This window comes from Danio rerio, chromosome 12, assembly GCF_052040795.2.
Source record: "Danio rerio strain M-AB ecotype USA chromosome 12, GRCz13ab, whole genome shotgun sequence".
Lineage (NCBI taxonomy): Eukaryota > Metazoa > Chordata > Actinopteri > Cypriniformes > Danionidae > Danio > Danio rerio.
The window spans coordinates 14,394,284-14,418,722 of NC_141032.1; the positions used below are offsets into that span (position 1 = coordinate 14,394,284).

At 37.0% G+C, this 24,439-nt stretch overlaps 1 protein-coding gene across 2 annotated transcripts in view; it reads left to right on the forward strand.

Annotated features, from left to right (window-relative positions):
* The window catches only part of oplah (5-oxoprolinase, ATP-hydrolysing), a 65,575-nt gene that overhangs the window by 23,243 nt on the left and 17,893 nt on the right, over positions 1-24,439 (forward strand). For both annotated transcript variants that reach the window (XM_087274515.1, NM_001200059.1), the window contains 11 exon segments: positions 631-769; positions 3,383-3,450; positions 6,996-7,282; positions 8,913-9,025; positions 9,548-9,718; positions 9,829-9,966; positions 10,049-10,187; positions 13,698-13,810; positions 17,051-17,202; positions 17,288-17,448; positions 23,394-23,495. In XM_087274515.1, the coding sequence (XP_087130641.1) occupies positions 631-769; positions 3,383-3,450; positions 6,996-7,282; positions 8,913-9,025; positions 9,548-9,718; positions 9,829-9,966; positions 10,049-10,187; positions 13,698-13,810; positions 17,051-17,202; positions 17,288-17,448; positions 23,394-23,495 (1,583 nt within the window).

The following is a 24,439-nucleotide window of genomic DNA, read 5'->3' on the forward strand; positions in this document are numbered from 1 at the left end:
AATGAACAAAGGGTAAAGGTTTAAAAAGCAGTATTTTCCACGTACTCTACATTATTGTTGTTCACCTCTGTTCTGCTTTTTTGTAACATGATGGTTTTTACAGAGCTCATTCTGAGAAGTGTTTTGTTTACCGGTACACACAAACAGCTTGCAGCACATCAGAGACCAAGGGCTCAAATGAATAAACACCCTTTGTACACTTTAATAGTGTTTAAAAGGTCTTTTCACAAAATTATTTTTACAAAATCCAATTATTTTCACTATGATACTTATGCAAAATTAATAATCATATCACTTAAAAATGGGAAATGATGCATGTACCCTTAATTATTTGTGTTTTTTTATCTATTTATGAACAAAATATATTAGACATTTGAATTAATCTACTTTTAATGGAGGGACATTAATCCTTTAGGTCAGTATATATAACATAATTCAACTAACCTTCTTAGGAGATTTATGGAATTTCTTACCAACACAGTCCTTAAATCATATTATTAATATTATTAATATGAAATAACACAGTATGTCTGATAATTCATATTTGTTCATGTTGATCATGTAGAAAAGAAGGTATCCTGAGAAAACTGTTGAGCAAATTGACTGTACTGTTAATTGGTTTGTTTGCAGGTACATCTACAGATGTGAGCCGATACGCTGGACAGTATGAACATGTGTTTGAAGCAACAATTGCTGGCATTACTCTGCAGGCGCCGCAGCTCGACATCAACACTGTAGCAGCTGGTGGAGGCTCTCGCCTGTTTTTCCGGTAATTAACATATTATGTATTTATTATTATTTATTGATTTGTAAGGTCAGTCATCTTATATTTCTGTACATTGAACATCAAGAAAGAAAATATTAAAATATGCATCATGTAAAATTATTCCAGTAAAATAATAGTAAGAAATACGAAAATTCACATATTTTACCCCCTTCATCAGAGTAAATAAATTCTAGTATCACACTTGAAGTATCAAGTATCACACTTGAGCAAATGCATGTTTTAGGCATACAGCATAATTAGGGATGCATGATATGAATAAAACCAATCAATATGATAACCAATAATTATAACCAAGTCCTTCTTGTGGCCAATTCGCATATAGATACTGATAATCAATAAGTTCCTATCTTGATATTATAGTCTTCATACAATCTGCAGTTTGTGCACTCAGGCGAATAAAACATCTAAACTGACATTTATCAGCTCTGGCTAAACTATAGTAGACATCAGTGCTCACTATTCAAAAGATATTTGGAAGCATGTTGTACTGCTTTATTTTTGTATAATGATGGACTCACACTAGGCTGTTCGAACCGAAATGGCTTGCAGTCTAAATGTGGAGCATTTACTGCTGAAAATTATAGCTATTTCATACTTTCATATATACTGTATATATTTCATATATATATATATATACTTGGGAATTGGGGAACACATAAAATCCTACACTTTGAATATAAACATACATGTGAAGTTAATAAAGATAAATTGGCCTTTTCAAATAAACATATTTGTTCTTAAGTAAACATGAATAAACCATCTTAATTATCTCAGTGCTGAAAAAATGTGAGACTGTAGTCCAGGGCTATTCAATTGGCGGCCCGCGGGCTGAACTCGGCCCCCGAGGCAATTTGTTCTGGCCCTCCAAACAGTGTGACCAAGACATAAAAATAGAATTTAGTCCAGTCGAAAAACGGCCGCTATAGCTATAAAGTGTTGTGCGTCTGTTCAATTCAGTATGAGCTGCGGAGGCTGCGCTACATATATATACATATTGCCCAATCGTGGGCAGATTTGGCCAGGACTGGCCTAATTACCCTAACCTGCCTAGTTAACCTTATTAATCTTGTTACGCCTTTAAATGTCACTTTAAGCTCTATAGAAGTGTCTTGAAAAAAAAAGATCTAGTAAAATATTATTTATTGTCATCATGGCAAAGATAAAATAAATCAGTTATTAGAAATGAGTTATTAAAACTATTATGTTCAGAAATGTGTTGAAAAAAGTTTCTGTCCATTAAACAGAAATTGGGGGGAAAATTAAACAGTGCGACAAATAATTTAGGGGGGCTATTAATTCTGACTTCAGCTAAATATATATATATATATATATATATATATATATATATATATATATATATATATATATATATATATATATATATATATATATATATATATATATATATATATATATATATATATATATTTATATATATATATATATAATGTATATTTCATATTTCATTTTCACACGATTACAAAAATGATAAAATTAACATACTTTTCAAATGCAAAAATAAAATGCAATGACATTTATCCGCCTCGAATTATTTATTTATTTATTTTTGAAAATATAGTGCATCCTCAAAATTTTGCAGGAAATATACATTTACACAAATAATAATAAAAAATATACAATATTTTCAATCAATTTGTTATTTGAAAGTATAAGTGGGAAAATCTTATAGATCAACAGTATATGTAGATGTTATATTAACTTAAACTTTAATAATAATATTCTTTGTCTTTTCATCCTAAACATTTACAAGGTGCTGACAGGTATTTCTGTGCAAAGCTATTGTCTTTGGAACTTTTTACAATTAAAAAAAATAAGATTTTGTTATCAGATTTTATTTACTTATCGCAACAATACAATTGGATGTCATTTTTAACTATGAAGGCCAATAATTTATCTGTGTGAAAATATTGTGCATTTGTAGGATATCATTTTATGCTAGTAATCATTCCAGTGTGCTACTTCTTCTCAAACCATACTACAACTCACATACATGTCACAGATTAAATGAAATGCTTCACTTCATGACAAAAGACTTTCTTTCTCTACAATTTTAACACTGTTAAAATCATTGTCGCAAATAAAATTTCAGTTATTCTTTATCTGCGTGCAGTATGTGGCGTATATTGTAGTCAGGTTTATGGTACGTTAAATTTTAAGTTCATATACCAATATTAAATATGTACTCAATTGTTTTATCTTTTATTATCTTAGTATTTGCTTGGTACCACGCAACCCATCTCTGGGAAACATCCACACACACACACACACACACACTCCAGAGAATTTAGCCTACCCAATTCACCTGTACCGCATGTCTTTGGACTGTGGGGGAAACCGGAGCACCCGGAGAAAACCCATGCGAACGCAGGGAGAACATGCAAACTCCACAAAAAAATGCCAACTGAGCCGAGGTTCGAACCAGCGACCTTCTTGCTGTGAGAGCCACTGCGTCGCCCATGAGAGAGTTTACCATTCTAAAAAAATCTCATACTTACCACCATGACATATGAAACTGAATTAAAAACCTAATTTAAGAATGTGAAATATTTCGTATATTGTTTGTCTGCATTTCAGGTCAGGAATGTTTGTTGTGGGGCCAGAGTCAGCTGGTGCTCATCCTGGGCCAGCCTGCTATAGGAAAGGTAATAGCAAATCTTCTGAAGCAGACCTAGGCATTTTAAGACCTTTGATTGCAATGCGCAGGACTGATGTTGCGGGTTAAGAAAAGGGGACTTTCACATATAGCATCTTTATATAGCATATAGCAAATAGGAAGGGATGCACATGCAGTATGTCACGCTCACATTTTCCAGGCACCGTGAGTTGAATTAAAAAGTAATAAAGGTAGACTAATTACCTCAGATTAATGCTTTAACAAGTCAAGATACAGATCCTCTTTCAGTAATGATCATTACATCACAAAATCACATTCAACCTGACTTCAGTGCACTTGTTCAGCCCAACACAGGCTAGAATTCTCTCTAAAAAATTATAAATGAATGAATGATTAAGTAAACAAATATTAGGGTGAAGCAATCAAACAAACAGTTTAATTTATCCTTTTTTACATTCATTTATATTTTTACAAATTTTGTTAATGTTTACTAAATAGTTTCACTGATTTTTTTTTTTTTTTACAAATTAACAGTATCGGTCAGGCCCTCTAAAACCACCCCAAAGTGTAATTGACCACCGCTGTTCTGAACATTTTCACCAAGTCAGCACTTTAAAATAAACCTTGACTGATGTTATTACATTTATCAGAATCAGTTTTATTGCCAAGTGTGCTTCACACACACAAAGAATTTGTTTTGGCTACAGAAGCTTTCAATGTACATAAAGTAACAAGTGACAACACAAAATAAATACGAAAAAAAAAGAGGATAAACAGACAAACAACAGAGATGCACTTAGTAAAAAAGATCTGGATATTGAACTGCATGTACAGATTTGTTATAAATATACAGGTTATAAGGTGCTGTGTACAAGTGCGTATGAGAAAGTATTGCACATGTTTATTGCACAGTAGGGGAATATTAACAGTTTATGAGGTAGACAGGACAGTTCTTAAAGAGTAGGAAGGGTAGTGCCAGTGATTCATTCAGCAGTCCGGATTATTCGCTGTAGTCTACGGAGGACGGTTTTGGCAGCTCAGCCGAACCAGATGTTGATTGAAGTGTAGAGGATGGATTGGATGACAGCTGAGTAGAACTGTATGAGCAGCTCCTATGGCAGGTTGAACTTCCTTAGCTGACAAAGGAAGTACAGTCTCTGCTGGGCTTTCATCGCAATAGAGTCTATGTGAGTGTCCCACTTTAGATCCTGAGAGATGGTGGTGCCCAGGAACCTGAATGACTCTACTGCAGCCACAGTGCTGTTCATGATGGTAAGTGGGGGGAGTGCAGGGGAGTTTCTCCTAAAGTCCACTATCATCTCCACTGTTTTAAGCGTGTTCGGCTCCAGGTTGGTGCATCTGCAACAAAAAGTCAGCCTCTCCACCTGCCGTCTGTATGCAGACTTGTCATCATTCCGAATTAAGCCAATAACAGAAGAGTCATCCACAAACTTCAAGAGCTTGATGGAGGGGTCTTTCGCTGTGCAATCATTGGTGTACAGGGAGAAGAGCAGTGGGGAGAGAGCTGGTGCCCTGGGGGGCATCAGTGCTGATGGTGCGGCTGTCAGATGTGATTTTGCCCATTCTGACTAGCTTTATTTTACATAATAAATATTTTATGTAATAAAGTAATTCATAATTATATTCTGTAAATGTGCAATAAATTATCATTTCATTTAATTGATCATTTGGACATTTTTCTTATTATAACCAAAGAGGGGGAAATATGTGGGGACGAAGAAAGTGAGAAATAGCAGAACAAGACAATACAAAACCAAAACTGACTGTAAAACCTTTTCAGTCTGCCACTGAACACAGCTATAAGTAAAACAAAAATAAACCAAAATGTCTCTCACTGCTGTCACTTTTACTCAAAGTCTCCAACTAAAAAGGTGTGTATTTTTGTAATCACGCTAGTTTATTGAATTATTAAAATTGTGGCTAAAAAGGCAACGGTCAAACCCTAACAAACACAGAATGTGTAAGCACAACCAGTGTAAGACATCAGGCTGAGTTGTAGCTGGCAGCAAACAAATAACATCCAATAACAGAGCTAATAGTACAATTGGCAGGCAGCAGAGAAAAACTAGGGCAGCACAATATATCATTTCAGCCTCAGTATTGCAATGTGCGCATCTATAATAGTCACATTGCAGGATATGCGATGTTGAGTTTGGATTATATTTTACTGAGCATTACCATTTAAAACACATGAGACTTCGACAGTGATTTCAGTGTTAAACCGTTACAGTTTTAAAAGGGGTGGTCCAGAGTGTATTTATAAGTATTGATTGTGTTTCTAAGATGCAACACAATGTGTGCTCATGCTTTATTTGTAAAAATTATTATTATTATTTTTTCACATATCTTACTTTGATTATATACAGCTACTCAACTAACATAATGTGCTGTGATTTTTGGATTGTTTCTACATCACCAGGAAAAGCACCATGTCTCTAATAGCACGTGCTGTGCCTCAGCTATGTAAATACTGTCTGTCAGTTTAGCTGTTAGCCATATTAGTTTGAGCCTGAATCACACAGAAAATGAAAACGACAGAGATGAAGCTCACGCCTGCTCTCTAAAATAAAATCTGGCAAGTGTCTTTTATATATATTCGCAATGAGCACATGTAAGTAATATGAAATGTTCACGTATCTTTTGAGATTTCTTATTTGAGATGTAGAACACAGGGAAAGCGGCCACATAGAAAGACACTGCAGCGCTGGTGAAGATTGTGGGTTTTTACAGGGGTTTGCTGGATAAATGTGAGTTAGTAGCTAAATTGTTAACAGTGACAAACATCATTTCCCATTGTTCACATCCTTGTTTATGTCCTTGCTACAACATACCATTAACGCTAGACAATATTCATGTAATAGATCCACTTTAATAAACAAAAATACTTAGAGGTTGTGGATCACAATCCACAGCTTCATCTATTATGGTTGGAGCTGCTCCTTCTTTGAGGAGTTTTTAGCCAAATCCAGCACTGAACTTGGAGAGATTCTGGAAGCTGTCCTTTGTCAAATACTAGCTGTATATTGTTTTTAGATTTTTCTGGAACAAAATTTAAATTACATTGTAAGCACGTCTCTCTTTGTGTCATGTCCTTTGGAAACCTAAATGCAGAAACAGAAGAAGCTCTGTGGAAATAGCAGCGTTTGGACGGCATTTTAGCTTTCTCTGCTATAACATTACAGCACCTCTGGCCATGCCCCTTCGCTGCACGATGTGGTGAATGCACATAACCTGAAGCGTTCGTGATCTCACTATCTCGGATGTATTTTTGTTGTGCCTAAACTTTGTTCGCTGTAGGCTTTGCTAAGCTAATTCTGTAAAAGCCAATTTCTCCCTTTGCATTGAACTTTGAGCGTATGAAATTCAGAGATGTTGTTTATGTTCGCACAGCTACATTACACATCAACTAAAGTTTGAAATATCATATCATAGTGGACCACCCCATTTAGACCTGTGATTGTGTAATAGTTACAAATGAGTTTCTGCAGCTAGAATAGTCTAAAAGACTAATATACAGTAACTCTATAGCACATATTTATTGTTTCTCTACAGGTGGTCCTTTGACAGTCACTGATGCTAATCTAGCCCTCGGCCGACTGCTGCCTTCTTTCTTTCCAAAAATATTTGGCCCTGGAGAAAATGAGCCCTTGTCAACCGAAGAAACCATGAAGCATTTCTCCAAACTCACACAAGAAATTAACCACTTCCTTTCTACTAACCAAACATCTAATAGTGCTTCAGGAGCACAATTGTCAAAAATGAGTATAGAGGACATTGCCATGGGTTTCATCAATGTGGCTAATGAGGCCATGTGCAGGCCAATCAGAGCACTGACACAGGTAAAACACACTTCTATTGCTTGTGGCATTTGTATTTTAAGAGTATCCCAATGGACCCAGTAGACCCAATCTGCTGAAGAGCAATAAAACATTTCAATTACTGAAGACTGAAATAACAGAGTTTCCATAGATCTCAATTTCGTAAATAGAATTTTAGCTCTTCATGACAAAAGACTTGTCGCCTGTCCAAATTTTAGCAACAACAATAACGTGACTTCTAGTTGATCATTTGGTATCTGAAGTGGCTTATGTGAAAAGCACAGGCCTCTAGATTCTGCTTATTTTAACAAAAAAATATGCTCATCGTGCAGTGGAAAAAGAATTAATATTGTGTATGACTCCCATGAGCTTGTACGACTGCATCCATACATCTCTGCAATGACTTAAATAACTTATTAATAAAGTCACCTGGAATGGCAAAGAAAGTGGTCTTGCACACTGCAAAAAATGCTTTTCTTGCTTAGATTTTTTTGTCTTGTTTTTAGTCTAAATATCTAAAATTTCTTATATCAAGAGGCATTTTCTAGACAAGCAAAACATATTGTCTCGTTTTGAGAAATAATATGCCAATATTAAATGAGTTTTTCCTTAAAACAAGCAAAATAATTTGCCAATGGGGTAAGCAAATTAATGTTGTTTTTTCTTTTGACGTAAGATTATTTTGCCTACCCCATTGGCTGATTATTTAGCTTGTTTTAAGGAAAAACTCACTTATTATTGGCATATTATTTCTCAAAACAAGACAATATGTTTTGCTTGTCTAGAAAATTCTTCTTGATTTAGGAATTTTCAGATATTTAGACTAGAAACAAGACAAAAAAACAAGACAAAAAATCTAAGTAAGAAAAGCATTTTTTGCAGTGCAGGACTCTCATAGTTCACCAAGATTATTTGGATTCATCTTCAATGCCTTCTCCTTCATCTTACCCCAGACATGCTCAATAATGTTCATATCTGGTGACTGGGTCGGCCAATCCGGGAACACCTTGACCCTCTTTGTTTTCAGGAACTTTGTGGAGGCTGAAGTATGAGGAGGAGTGCAATCCAGCTTCAGTATTTGCCCTATTCTGTAGTTTGTAATGTAATGGACAGCACAACTGTGCTGATACCTCAGACTCTTGATGTTGCCATCCACTCTGCAGATCTCTCGCACGCCTCCATACTGAATGTAACCTCAAATCATGACTTCACCAAACTTGACTGATTTCTGTGAGAATCTTGGGTCTATGCGAAGCCCAATGGGTCTTCTGCATTATTCGCGATGATTGAGATACAGTTTAACAGATGATTTATCAGAAAAATCTACCTTCTGACACTATTCCAAATGATCAACTAAAAATCAAGTTATTACTTGTTGCTGTTACAACTGGGATCAACAGCAAGACTTTTGTCAGATAAAATTGTTGTGATAGTGATTAGCTTTGCTTCATTAGAAACAAATTCTCATGAAAGGAGATTTGTTCCACATTATAAGCTTTGATCTAAATGGTATTACATTTCCACTTTTCCAAGTGACCCAACAACCATAAATCTTATAAAGGGTTTTTTTAACAGCCACTACCTAACCCATTCTAGTTTTACAGGTCTGCAATCTGAATATTTGTTTTGAACACAAACCGTCTCTTAACAGGCTAAAGGCCATGATACATCTGAACATGTGCTGGCATGTTTTGGAGGAGCTGGAGGTCAACATGCTTGTGCCATTGCAAGAGCTTTAGGCATGAAGATGGTTTTCATACACAAGTATGTCTTTAATTTTATAATTGTATTAAATTAATTATGGGCGAGGCAGTGGCGCAGTAGGAAGTGCTGTGGCCTCACTGCAAGAAGGTCGCTGGGTGGCTGGTTCGAACCTCGGCTCAGTTGGTGTTTCTGTGTGGAGTTTGCATGTTCTCGCTGCCTTTGCGTGGGTTTCCTCCGGGTGGGGTACTGCATGTCTTTGGACTGGGACAAACCGGAGCACTCGAAGGAAACCCATACGATTATAGGGAGAACATGCAAAATCTAAACAAAAATTTTAAATGTTGGAGCACCTCTGATCTATTCTGGAAGCTGATTTTAGCAGCAGTGGGTGTAGTAGCTTAAAGCAGATTCACCTTGCTATGACTGAACCTTTGGAAATTTTTATTTACTTGATCCTAATTATCTGTTAGGTTTGCAGTTAGTAAGTATATCTGTAATATAGTCCTATGCTGTTCAGTAATTTATAGCATGTTCTTTTGTCCACTTTTGGCTGTATATTATATGTACTCTTTTCCCTGATAGATACAGCGGAGTGCTATCAGCATATGGTTTGGCTCTGGCTGATGTGGTTGAAGAGGTTCAGGAACCATGTTCTCTACAGTATGAAGCAGGCTCATTCTCTGAGCTGGACCGTAGAATAGAGCAACTGTCTCAACGCTGTGATGAAATACTGCGTAAACGTGGCTTCAGCAGGTCATGCTCAAAGTTTTTTTTTGATCTGGCCTTTAAACAGATACAAATAAAAAGGCATTAACATATGCTTGCAGTAATAACAAGATAAAAACATGATTGTGTCTTTGCAGATCTCAGATTAATATAGAAGTTTTCCTGCACCTTCGCTATGAAGGCACAGATTGTGCGCTCATGATAACAGCTACAGATCACCCCAGTAATGCCAGCTCCTGCCGCACTGGAGATTTCCGCACTGCATTCACTAAACGGTACTATAGTTTCCACTCTGAATTGTCCAAAATGACTACTTGTATGCTTATCTGACTTTTACTCTTTCTTTATCTACATCAGATATCTGAAAGAGTTTGGCTTCACTATCACTGATAGGCCTATCATGGTGGATGATATCCGTGTACGTGGTTCTGGAAAGTCTGGAATTAGGTCAGAAGTACAGGCCAAAGGGGGACAGAAATCTCCAAATCCTATTAAGGTATGCAAGGCATGTAAGGTATGTGCAAGAATTTAAAAAAAGAAAACATTCTAAAACTCTTAACACTCTAAAACTGCACTCTGCGTTGCTGAAAGTAATAGCAAATCAAGGCATTGCTTTAAAACACAGCAAGCTCTTTAAACATGTTAGGAGTTCTCAAAAGTGGAAATTGTCATAGTTGGGTAAACTACTCAAATAGTGACTAGAAACTTCAATAAATATATGTTTATGTTCTTATTTGCTCTAATATAAACAGTCAATGGCAGTGTTCCCCTGACAAATGTAATATAAACTGAATGATTGCACTAGTAATGAAACAAAAAGATCCCTCACCCAGCCGTGTATTATAAAAATTCCAGATGGTGTCAGGAGGCTTTCTTTACAGTTGAATGTACTTAAGACTTAATTTTAAGAGAACGCTGATTAGGGCGACGCAGTAGCGCAGTAGGTAGTGCTGTCGCCTCACAGCAAGAAGGTCGCTGGTTCAAGCCTTGACTGGGTCTGTTGGCTTTTTTGTGTGGAGTTTGGATGTTCTCCCAGTGTTCGCGTGGGTTTCCTCCGGGTGCTCCGGTTTCCCCCACAGTCCAAAGACATGTGGTACAGGTGATTTGGGTAGGCTAAATTGTCCGTAGTGTATGAGTGTGAATGTGTGTGTGTGGATGTTTCCCAGAGATGGGTTGCGGCTGGAAGGGCTTCAGCTGCGTAAAAACGTGCTGGATAAGTTGGCAGTTCATGCTGCTGTGGCGACCCCAGATTAATAAAAGGACTAAGCCGAAAGAAAATTAATGAATGAGAAGACTGATTAGGGTAAGCAAACAAGGGTAAGCAAAAACTAATAATTTTTTTAAGAAGGGGCTGCAAATATTGTACTGCTTACAGAAATTAAGATCAGTAAATTTGTATTGTACAATGTGTTTTGTGTATTATGTGTTACGTGCTTGCATGCTGTAACCAAATTACCTTCGGGAAATAAATAAAGACTGACTGGCTGATAATCATGCTGCATAGCAGTGTACTGGATGTGACTTGAATATGGGTGAAAATGTATATCATGATTTTTCATGTTTTACAGTGCATCCGGAAATAATTTATAGTGCTCCACTTTTTCCACATTTTTTTATGTTCCAGTCTTATTCTAAAATGGACTAAATTCATTTATTTCCTCAAAATTCTACAGACACTACCCCGTAATGACTGGGGAAAATGTGAAAAAAAGATTTTTGAAAATTGTTGCAAATTTGATAAAATAAAAACCCTGAAAAATCACATTTACATAAGTCTTCACAGCCTTTGCTCAATACTTTGTTAATGCACCTTTGGCAGCAATTACAGCCTCAAGTCTTTTTAAATATGATGCCACAAGCTTGGCAAACCTGTCTTTTGGAATTTTTGCCCATTTCTCTTTGCAGTACCTTTCTCGCTCTATCAGGTTGGTTGGGAAGCGACAGTGTACAGCCATTTTCAGATCTCTCCAGAGATGTTCAATCGGCTTAAGGTCTGGGCTCTGGCTGGGTCACTCAAGGACATTCACCAAGTTGTTGTGAAGCCACTCCATTGATATTTTGGAGGTGTGCTTTAAATCATTGTTCTTCTGGATGAACCGTCACCCCAGTCTTTGCAGGTTTTCATTCAGGATGTCTCTGTACATTGCTGCATTTATCTTTCCCTCTATCCTGACTAGTCTTGCGATTCCTGCTGCTGAAAATCTCCCCACAGCATGATGCTGCCACCACCATGCTTCACTGTAGGGATGGTATTAGCCTGGTGATGAGCGGTGCCTGGTTTTCTCTAAACGTAAAGCCTGGGTAACGCAACGGAGGTCCACAGACAATTCCTTTGTCTTCATGCTTGGTTTGTTCTTTGACATGCACTGTCAACCCTGGGACCGTATATAGACAGGTGTATGCCTTTTCAAATCATGTCCAATCAACTCAATTTACCACAGGTGAACTCAAATTAAGCTGCTAAAACATCTAAAGAATGATTAGTGGAAACAAAATATACCTGCGCTCAATTTAGAGCTTCACGGCAAAAGCTGTGAATACTTATGTACATGTGATTTTTCAGGTTTTTTACTTTTGATAAGTTTGCAACAATTTCAAAAAATCTTTTTTTCACATTGTCATTATGGGGTATTGTGTGTAGAATTTCGAGGAAATAAATTAATTTAATCCATTTTGAAATAAGGCTGTAACATTAAAAAATGTTAAAAAGTGAAGCGCTATGAATACTTTCTGGATGCACTGTATTTGTGCAGTTAGACATTTTTAACAAATCACATTTTAGATTAAACTGTAACACCCCATTCACACGGGGCTTCAGCATCAACGGTTGTCAGAGGGCATGTCTGAAGTTGGGGCTGACGCGATCATCATAGCAGCCGTCAGCGCTTGAAAAGTTGAGCAAGTCCCAACTTCTGTAACGAGCAACATCACTGAAGTGTCGCCAATGGATCCGCAGTGCAGTTCGGCAACACCTGACATCACCCATTCAAACTGAACGGTAGGCGTTGAAGCTGACGCCCCGTGTAAATTGGGCGTTATATGTTAAAATAGCTGAATTTCTTTTTAGGAGGTCTATGAAGGATGTTAAAGGTGAGGTTTGTTTTAGATAATTAGTACATGGATGCTTTATTGGGTGTTTCAACAATTGCATTGTGTAAATATGATGTTACTTTGGTCTTTTATATTGCCAACTTATGAGTCATTTCTTTGAGACAAACTGTGTGAAAGTGCTTTTTTTCCAATTTGTGAAAACCAAATCATGAGTTTTTTAACAACAACTTGTAACAAATATAATCTGATTCACCAGAAGAAAATATGTGTGGTTTCTTTTTGGTGAAGAATAATTTTGAGGGACCTTCTAAGCCATAACTAGGCCCACACTGAATCTGTGCGCACAGAAATCTGCAGATTTCTCCAGATTTTAACCCATCATTGAGTCTATTTATTTACTTATGTAAATATGTGTAAATTTATATTTATTTAGTTTGAATTCATTTTTCGTAACATCATTGATTAATATGAAAATGTATATATGATTTATTTACAGTACAGTTTGTAAAGTGATATTTTTGTCTTTTTGTAGCTATAGTATTTGTGAGACTTGCTATTGTCTTTGTTGCTTTGAGACTTGCACCAAAAATGTGGATCTAATTGGATTTGCATAGCAAACATTAAATAAAATTTAAAAGGTAAAAATTTTGTTTATTTAATACATTATGTTTTTAGATACGATACTCCCAAAATTCATTCCACATAAATCCACAAATGTTTTACAAAATCCTGTGCAGAAATAGCAAAAAAAATGTCAGCAGATTCTGTCTGGCCCTAGTCATAACTTTAGACCATTTTGAAGATGTTTAAACAATAAACCCTGTTTTTGCTTATTTTCTAATTTTAATTCTTTGTCATGTCCATTGGTAAAACTTGCCTAAATGCCATTATGCGATTAATAAAATCAAGGCATCATATAGAAATGTTGCTCATTAACTTTTTTTTTTCTGATCAGATGACACAGTGTTACTTTGAGGATCGTTATCTGGACACCAGTGTGTATCTGTGGGAGGATCTTTCCTGTGATCACAGTATTCAGGGACCTGCCATCATTATTGATAAAAACAGGTTTGTCATTTACTAAAATATTTAAGTTGTACATTATACTTTTCCACTTGATTTTTTTTTTTTTTTTTTAATTGCTGCTTATTTGGGGGGGGGGGGGGGGGTGGGGGGGGGGGGGGGGCAGGGGGGTCAGACTAGATTAAACCTGTTGAAGTTCATTGGTTGAGTCATTATCTCAGGATTTGAATGTTTGGGAGTGAAGTTGAAGGAATGTTGAAGGCTGAGGCATAGGTATATAGACCAGAGGTGCAAAAGTCCATTGTGCAGTCAAAGTGATGTCTTAATGTGGAGGATAACCACTTTCAAGGGTTACCACGGTTTGTAAAAGTTAAGGTTTTAACACCACTAAAATGTTCTGTTATACCGTTCACAAGATATATGTAAGTTTTATATGTATTTTTATGTGTTATAAAGAAAAAAAAATATATATATTTTTTATTTATCATGAAATAAAATTTTATATTTATTATTTATTAGGAAATTAAAAAAGCCTACTTTAATAATATTATTAATAATATTAATGATGATGACAATTATTATTATTATTATTATTATTATTATTATTATTAAGTAGGAAATAGTTTTTTTTATTGTTTTTTTTAAAGACTACTTTTACAATTTGACACATGCAAACCACTGCAGAAATGTTTTAAACAACATGCTTTGGAGACATAACGTAAATTCCACTTTTAAATAATAGGTCACCTATAACTTTCTTCATAAGCCACGTCTGTGTTTAAAATAGCATAAATGATTTTAAAGTGCACAGTGAAGTGAGTGCAATTGTCAACATGAAGATTGCTAAAACTGAGCTTTAAAAATGCTTTGAAAGCTAATTACACCTAAAAGCAGTTTGCGAATGTTCATTGGAATGATGGATTTGGGAAACGGCAAATCAACAAACTATGTTTGGAAAGACACAACTTGCGACCTTAGTTGGCTAACGATGGTTTTTGGAAACGCACCCCTAGTTAGACCCATAGTGTCCATTAGGTCAGACAGGACTGCTGAAGAAATAAGGAATTCAATGGTGGCCACAAGGGTGTGTTCAGACAACAAATCTTCACCTACCTTTTCCAAAGTTGACATGGCAACAGGCTTGGTGTAATGTATTGATGCTATGCAAACAGTTCCAAATGCAGCTTTATTATGAGAATTATCAGACAGGCAGGGGTTCGAAAACCACTATAAATAGTGTAGTAGATGATCCAAGAGCGTAATTTAAAGGCAGGCAAATGTTCAGGGCAGGCAGCAAAGATTCAGAAAATGAAAAACAGTCCAATAGTCAAAAAACACAAGAGACAAGGGCTGCGTCCGAAACTGCCTACTATTTAGTAGGTACTGCATTTGAATTTAAACGTACTACTCAGCTTAGAAAAGTATGTTCTATACAGTATGAACGTAAAAAGTATGAATGGAATTCGGATGTACTACATCCACCATTTTGTCATGGTCACGTGACCTACCTTTGTGCGTCGCTTTACTCCCATTTATGAATTCGCTCTCAGGGCATCATGGGATAGAGTAGCGTACTTGGGATGCGCACTCCAGAATCTCGTCGGAAGTAGTAAATCATCCAGGTACTTCTCGCATACTGATTTTTGAATTCTATGAATTCGGACATACTACTCGGCTCGCATACTGATTTTAGCGTACTATATAGTATGGAAGTATGCGGTTTCAGACGCAGCCAAGGAAACCACTTTATATAATATCAACAGCTAATCGATACTCAGCAATGTGGATGACAAACTAAGAGGTATGTGATGATGAGTTTCAGCTGTGAGTGGGTATGTGTGTGACCCAATGGCTGTCAGCTGAGGCAGGAGTGATGTAGCGCAAAGAGTTCTGGGAGATGTGTTTCATTAGTATGCGATCTCCAATAGGGAACACATGATGGTGATTACAATAGACTACTGTAAGTAATAGCCAGCGGAGACAAACAACACACCATCACAACACTTGGGCTGTATTTCTGTGAGGGTAGTAGGAGTGATTATGTGTTTCTATGTTTTTTCTTCTTTCCCTTTTAACATCTCTAAAAACAGGTGTCAAAATTTTCAGAAGAAAAAAACTCATCAGCCCAATGGCTGATTATAGTACACAAAGTTCTAATTAAAGGACTCATAAATTCTTACAACTCACAAATTCTTATATTTTATTAGAATGTAACATTTTAAAGACTAATATACATGATTTTTATAAAGTTAAGTTCAAGTTTACAGAGGTATTAAGAAATGTTATATCCATCTTGAACCACCATATGATTTCATGTGATTGTCCATATGATTTTCTTTTCAGCTTTGCCTCTTTATTAATCAGGGGTCGCCACAGCAGAATGACATATCCAGATATGTATTACGTAGCAAATGCCCTTCCAGCCGGCGAGGGAGTGGCGCAGTAGGTAGTGCTGTCGCCTCACAGTAAGAAGGTTGCTGGGTCGCTGATTCGAACCTCGGCTCAGTTGGCATTTCTGTGTGGAGTTTGCATGTTCTCCCTGCCTCTGGGTGCTCCGGTTTCCCCCACAGTCCAAAGACATGAGGTACAGGTGAATTGGGTAGGCTAAATTGTCCGTAGTGTGTGTGTGTGTGTGTGTGTGTGTGTGTGTGTGTGTGTGTGTGTGTGTGTGTGTGTGTGTGTGTGTGTGTGTGTGTGTGTTGTGTGTGTGTGTGTGTGTGTGTGTGTGTGTGTGTGTGTGTGTGTGTGTGTGTGTGTGTGTGTGTGTGTGTTTGTGTGTGTGTGTGTGTGTGTGTTTGTGTGTGTGTGTGTGTGTGTGTGTGTGTTTGTGTGTGTGTGTGTGTGTGTGGATGTTTCCCAGAGATGGGTTGTGGCTGGAAGGGCGTCCGCTGCGTAAAAACTTGCTGGATAATTTGGCGATTCATTCCGCTATGGCGACCCCGGATTAATAAAGGGACTAAGCCGACAAGAAAATGAATGAATGAATGAATGCCCTTCCAGCTGCAACCCATCACTGGGAAACACCCATACACTCTCATTCACACACACACTACGGCCAATTTAGCTTACCCAGTTCATCTATAACGCATGTCTTTGGACTTGTGGGGGAAACCATAGGCCCCGGAGGAAACCCAAGCCAACACAGAGAGAAAATGCAAACTCCACACAGAAATGTCAACTGACCTAGCCGAGGCTCGAACCAGAGACCTTGCTGTGAGGAGACATCGCCACCCACTGCTCCACTGTGTCGCCCCACTCATTTACTCATTTATGTTTGTTTTTCAGCACAATTCTTGTGGAGCCAACATGTGTGGCTCATCTGACAGAGGATGGTGATGTGTGTATTGCTGTTGGCATGGGAACGCAGTGTGTGTTAGGAACCGAACTCAACACCATCCAGTTGTCCATCTTCTCCCATCGGTTCATGAGCATTGCAGGTTTGACAGGACAGGCAAAAATGAGAGTGTGAAATTATCTGTAAATACACAATCAAATCTTTCTGTTTTTGTTTTTTAAACACAGAGCAGATGGGCCGTGTGCTACAGAGAACCGCCATCTCCACCAATATAAAGGAGCGTTTGGATTTCTCCTGTGCTGTGTTTGGTCCTGATGGAGGCTTGGTGTCTAATGCCCCTCACATTCCTGTTCATCTAGGGGCAATGCAGGAGACTGTACAGTTTCAGGTACAGAATAAACTTAAGCACAGATTTGTAAAATTCTGGATTTTGTTTTGTTAGCAGATATTAATTTTAAATAGCTGCATCAGTATGATCATCAGTATCAGTATGTGCACTGCGATGAGGATAAAAGAAGCACTAACAAATCACCAGATTGAAGCAATTTATGTATAGATGTCATATATAATATACAGATGCCATGACAAGTCTTAAGTAATATGTCATTTTTTATGCATACATCTGGTGCATATGGAGAGTAAAAAGAGGGTCACTTTATTAGGTACACCTGTCCAACTTCTTGTTAATGCAAGTTTCTTATCAGCCAATCACATTGCTTCAACTCAATGAATTTAGGCATGTAGGCATGGTCAAGACGATCTGCTGCAGTTCAAACCGAGCATCAGAATGGGCAAGTAAGGTGATTTAAGTGACTTTGAATGTGGCATGGTTGTTGGTTTCAGACGGACTGGTCTGAGTATTTCAGAAACTGATTATCTATTGGGATTTTCACTCACAAACATATCTAGGGCTTATAGAGAATGGTCAGAAAAAGAGAAAATATCCCATGAGCGGCAGTACTGTGGGTGCAAATGCCTTGTTGATGCCTAAGGTCAGAGTAGAATGGGCAGACTGGTTCAAGATGATAGAAAGTTAACAGCAACTCAAATAACCACTCGCTACAACTGAATTGTGCAGAAGAGCATCTCTGAACGCACAACACGTCAGGCTACAATTTGCACAGGCTCACCAAAATTAGATAATAGAAGACTGGAAAAACATTGCCTGGACTGATGAGTCTCGATTCCTGCTGCAACATTGGGATGGTACGGTCAGAATTAGGCATCAACAACATGAAAGCATAGATCCATCCTGCCTTGTATCAACAGTTCAGGCTGGTGGTGGTTTTTTAATAGTGTGGTTGATATTTTCTTGGCATACTTTAGGCCCATTAGTACCATCATCTCAGTGTAAATCATCTCAGACTGGTTTTTTGAACATGACAATGAGTTCACTGTACTTAAATAGCCTCCACAGTCACCAGATCTCAATCCAATAAAGCACCTTTGGAGTGTTGTAAAAACCGGAGATTTACATTATGGATGTGCAACTGATTCATCTACAGCAACTGTGTGATGCTAACATGTCAGTATGGACCAAAATCTCAAACAAATATTTTAAGTACCTTGTTGAATCTTTGCCCCGAAAAATTAAGACAGTTCTAAAGGCAAAAGGTTGTCCAAACATATACTAGTAAGGTGTACCTAATAAAGTGGTCGGTGAGTGTATATCACTAGTTTAACACTGTATAATGTTCTGAAAACATGAAGCAGTTATCTATAATCTTTGAAGGTACCCAATGTAATTTTGTTGTTACAAATTTAATTTCTGAGCGAGTACATAATATGGTTATGAGGTGTCGCAGTTGGTAGAGCTGTTGCCTTACAGCAAGAAGGATGCTGTTTCAAGCCTCAGCTGGGTCAGTTGCCATTTTTTGCCAAACTGTGGAGTTTGCATGTTTGGCTGTTTCCTTTGGGGGCTCCAGTTTCTCCCACAGTTATAACACAAAAACTAGTGATATTGTATAGATGAATTGGATAAGCTGAATTGTCCGTAGTGTATGTGTGTGAATAAGAGTGTCTGGGTGTTTCCTAGTGAGGGGGTTGCTACTGGAAGCGTAAAACGTATGCTGAATGTGTTGCCGGTTCATTTCACTGTGGCGTCCCCCGATTAATACAGAGACTAAGCCGAAAAGGAAATGAATGAATGAGTACTTAACTATTTAACCCCAAACTGCTAAGGTTAGCCTATATATCCAGTCGTGTCTGATTATATAAATAAACAGAATAGTATCTTTAGCTTCAGGAGAAAAATATTGACCATGGAGCATTCAAACTGCCAAATAATTAGTTTTAAATATAAAGAAACACTATATAAAAATATACTAAATAGAAAATAAAAAAAAACTTTCTTCCTCAACAAGAAAGGTAATCATTTAACTGTCTAATATTAGGGTGAGTTAATTATGTTGCATTAGCTATCAAAAAAAAAAAGAGTAATTTTGTTGTGGTGTGTACCTGAATTTCACTTCATATACAGTATAAACTTGATAAACTATAAACGAGTTATCAAAAGTAACAAGGTATTTGTCTCTCTTAATTGCCAGCTTCTTATAATTTTTATCTCAAATGGTTATCTCTTGAAGCTGGAAGGGCATCCGCTGTGTAAAATATATGTTGGATATTGGCGATTCATTCCGCTGTGGCGACCCAAGATTAATAAAAGGACTAAGCCGTAAATAAAAGAATGAATTATTGAATGGCTATCTCCTGTTAAGATTTATAAAATGAATTTAAAAACATAAGTGTTTCCAGTAAAAAGCCGATTTAACACATGATCATCCACCCAGAGGCAAAGCACATCATGAAATAATTTGTTTCTGTAAGATGATTGATGTGTTATTTATTAACCACTGGCCAAATTTCACCTGGGGTCAGATTTTAAGCTGTATTACCTGTCAACCCACTTGCGTTTCAGTTTAGCTTCCACCCATCACATGACACAATAAAGCAGGTGCGTCAAACTCTTTCTGGAGGGACGCAGCCCTGCAGACTTTAGTTCCAGCCCTGCTTCAATGTTCCTATCTGTAGGTATCAAACAAGCCTAAAGCCCTCAATTAGTTTGATCAGGTGTGTTTAACTAGGGTTGAAACTAAATCGTGCATAGCTGTGGCCCTCCAGGAACTGAATTTGACACCTGTGCAATAAAGACGCTATCCCAGTTGATTCATATTAAAGGTGACTTTAATTAAACCCTTTTTTAGGACAAAATTGTCTGATTTTAGTTGATATAACTTATTATCATTAATTACCATTAAACATTTTTTTTGTTCAAACTATTTTTATGAGTAAATATAAATATACAAATAGCTTCAATATGAATGTCTGGAGCCTACCGTGTTCATCATATCTGTTTTGTCTGTGTTCAATGTTTCATTGTTGTTGTTTTTTCGTCAGGAAAACAACAATGGAGGAAAGGAGGAGGACATGGCAAACACAAACAAAAGCTGAATGATATGCTCCTCTGTTCCCCAATTGTTGTTTCCCTGTACCATGTCCCCTTGTTTAGCCCTCATCTAGTCCTAATTGTGTAAGTGTCTTCACCAGACCCTTGTGTACTTTCCTCTCTGGTTCGTTTTGTCCCTTGTAACTTGTGCTTTATGTTTGTTCTTTTTGCTTTGCCCTCGAGCTTCAAGAATCTCTTCTTCTTGTCCAGTTTATTCTTAATTCTTAATTTTCTTTCATTTAGGAGTGATTATAGTTGTAATGTTTGATTATCTTTTATTGTCTTGTTTAACTTTATCTTAAGCCTTTTGTAGTTACTTTTTTGTCTTTGATTTTCTTTTTTTCCTGTTGGCTTCGATATAAGTTTGTCTTGTTTTTTAGTTATTTTAGTTTATTGTTTGCTTTTAGCTTCAGTTCTCACCGTCTGTCTTTGGATCTTGTGTGTTTGCCTTGTATGTTACTGATAAAAATGAAAGCACCAAATTTGCATGTTACTATTATTACAAAAAGTATTATGTGGCACTGAAGACTGAAGTAATTGATGCTGAAATTTCAGCTTTGTAATTACAAGAGTATTTATATAAGAAGATCCCCATCTGTCTTTGGGTCTTATGTGTTTGCCTTGAATGTTTTGTCTTTATGTTCCCTGGCCCTGTCCTGTCCTGCCACTTGTGAGTACAAAGCTGTTAGTATCCTTTGCCTCACAGCTGGACCTGCCTGGCTTGGGGACCAGGAGGAGTCCTTTCTGTCAAGGCCCCGCCTAGTCCATAATTTTTGTGTTGTCTATGTATTATTTTCTGTCCTGTGTCTGAGCACATGGCTTAGTGTATGTTAGTGTCTGCCATGTGCTGTTTTCCCCTTCTTGTTTCCAGGTACTTTGTCCCCTTGTTTAGCCCTTATCTAGTCCTTGTTTGTGTAGCTGTCTTCACCTGATCTTTGTGTACTTTCCTCCCTTTATATTGTGCCCTCTACCCTCATGACTTTGCTGGTTTGTTCTGTGATTTGTAAGTTTTGTTTGTTTTTATTTTGTGCTTTTGTTCCTTAGCTTCAATAATCTATTCTGCTTCAAATTAAATCAAATCCCTTTAATTGTCACATCGTCAGCAGCATGTGTACCGTGATGAGTGAAAAGCTTAGGGGCTGGCTCCAGACAGTGCAAAATACAGACGGTACGAAATACAACAACATACTCCAAAAAGCAAAAGAAAACTATATAGATTATTGTCCAGGGGTCTGTTTTTCGTACGTGGATTACTCACTTAGCTGGGTTTGAATGTTGACGATTTGACACGATCCAGGATCGTATCGTTCTTCAAAACTCATCTGAGACTTGTTGTCATAGTAACAGTTCTGGTAGCTCAAGCCTGCTTAGGAGCAGGTTAATTTCATATAAACAGGATTAGATCGGGTCAGTTCAAGCAGAGATAATACTGAAAGTATGTACCGAAAGTTGATATGCATTCAAATACATGATGAATACTCTTGACACATGAAAGTGTAAAGCCTGCAGACCACAACAAACGTGAAAAGTTATTGGGTGTCATAATTAACAAAGAGTTTACTGCTAATTTGATGTAATTTTGCTCACATGGATAATTGAATATTAATTAGATGATGTCATTACGCTGCTCTGCCGTTAGCCAATCGTTACATTGCTGATCATGGTTTCGAGGATGGATAGATCTGTCCTTCACAACATATGCAGCGATCTCAGATCAGTTTATCCAGACATTTTGATCTGATTTGCGAACTTGTTTGAAGCACCAAATTAGCCAGAGACCATTTATCCAGAACCTGCCTAATCATCTTAGATTTAAGCAAAGTACGTAGAACGGACCCTAGGTTATCGTTTATTAGTATCCTTGTTTTAGTTATAATATTACTTTTCTGGTTTTCTTTTATTTTAGTAGTTTATTATAGTTGTTAATTTTAGATATTTCTTTTTCTTGTATTATTAAAAATATAAGCTATTTTTAATTACTTTTCAGACTTTTGTATAATTTTTTCTACAGTCGGCTTCCAAATACTTTTGTCTCGGTTTTTTGTTTATTGTTTGCTTTTAGTTTTTTTAAATAGAATTTAGCTTTAATTGTTTCTATTGTACTTTGTGTTCTGTGGCCCTTTCCTGCTCTGCTGCTGTGAATCCCAGGTTGCTAGTATTCTTTGCCTTACTGCTAGACTGGACAGAGTGGGCCTTTTTCTCTGCTCTGTTCTGATCTCTGCTGTGCTTCCTTCAAGACCCCCACCTCCTGCCTGTAACAACCCCTTCCTTATCAGTCTCCAAACCTGTGTTACACAGCCATCCGTTGCTTTTACTACCCACCATCATCACACTGTGGGACCGTTTGTTTGTTTTACCCCTGTCTGTCAATAACAACCTCACGCCCACTCCTCAACCTCATTCTGTGTTTGGGTCTTCTATTGAGAACACTGACAATAAAAAAGCTTTATTTTTTATTTTTTTCAGTAGAAATAAGCTTAGTTTTTTGAGTCCTTGTATACTGACATTTAATTAACCATACAAATTAACTCCACAACTTAAATTGCATTGATAAAGCAAACTTTTTCATCTGTCTTCTTTCATGGACAGCCCTTTTCATCTTGTTGTATAACTGTTTTTAAATTCTTTATATTAGAATTAATATAATTAGTATGTTAGTATGTTGTAGGTATGTTGAGTATGTTGAGGAAACAGTGCACCAGTGTTAAACTAATCAAGATTTATCACTGAATCTACATATTGCTTTTCTGGTGATTTTGAAGGGTTTTTATTACCCACATTTCTTTGGTACATTTTTATGACGAAATGTAAACATTAAAAAAAATGTGACCTTTTGTATTTCTAATGTATGTTTTTGTGAGTTTGAGGATAAAATCTATGTATTTTAGATAAAGGCAGCAGGAGGCAGTTTAAAGGAGGGAGATGTGATCCTTAGTAATCATCCGTGTGCGGGTGGCAGTCATCTACCAGACCTCACTGTCATCACTCCTGTAAGCCACTCTTTTTCATTTTCATTTTAAATGATCCACAAAAATTAAAAGAATATTCATTCTATTTTTTTCTTATTGATGCATTGGAATGTTTGACTTTTGAATAAATTACTTTAATACAGTCAGTTGAGATAGCAAACTATAATATAATGCAATATATAATGAATTTTGCTGCCAAACTGTTTTCTAGTTTACTTTATTTTGAAATGTAGTTTATGTAATGTCAACTTATAAAATACAAAAATATTGCAAGATTTCATTAAAACAAGTTTTCATAACTACTCAAATATCCTAATTTGGTGTGAACATTTATTTTCAGTGTTTTTGCTGCTTAATATTTTTGTAAAAATTGTGACAAACTAATATTGAAATGGAGAGCGAGGCAGTGGCGCAGTAGGTAGTGCTGTCGCCTCACAGCAAGAAGGTCGCTGGGTTGCTGATTCGAACCTCAACTCAGTTGTCGTTTCTGTGTGGAGTTTGCATGTTTTCCCTGCCTTTACGTGGGTTTCCTCCGGGTGCTCCGGTTTCCCCCACAGTCCAAAGACATGTGGTACAGGTGAATTGGGTAGACTAAATTGTCCGTAGTGTATGAGTGTGTGTGTGTGTGTGTGTGTGTGTGTGTGTGTGTGTGTGTGTGTGTGTGTGTGTGTGTGTGTGTGAATGTGTGTTTCCCAGAAATGGGTTGCGTAAAAACTTGCTGGATAAGTTGGCGGTTCATTCGCTGTGGCGACCCCGGATTAATAAAGGGACTAAGCCGACAAGATGTTTGAGGTGAAAAAAAACAATAAAAATTCCAACCCAGGCTCATGAAACCCTATAAACATTTCTGGAGAGCGCCAAAAATGTCCCAGGAGGTATGTTTTTTTGCAATTTTTGTTTTGGAAAATCCACCAGAGGCTGCTATGTGCACTTTTTCAGATCTAAAATTTCTCTCACGAGTGCTG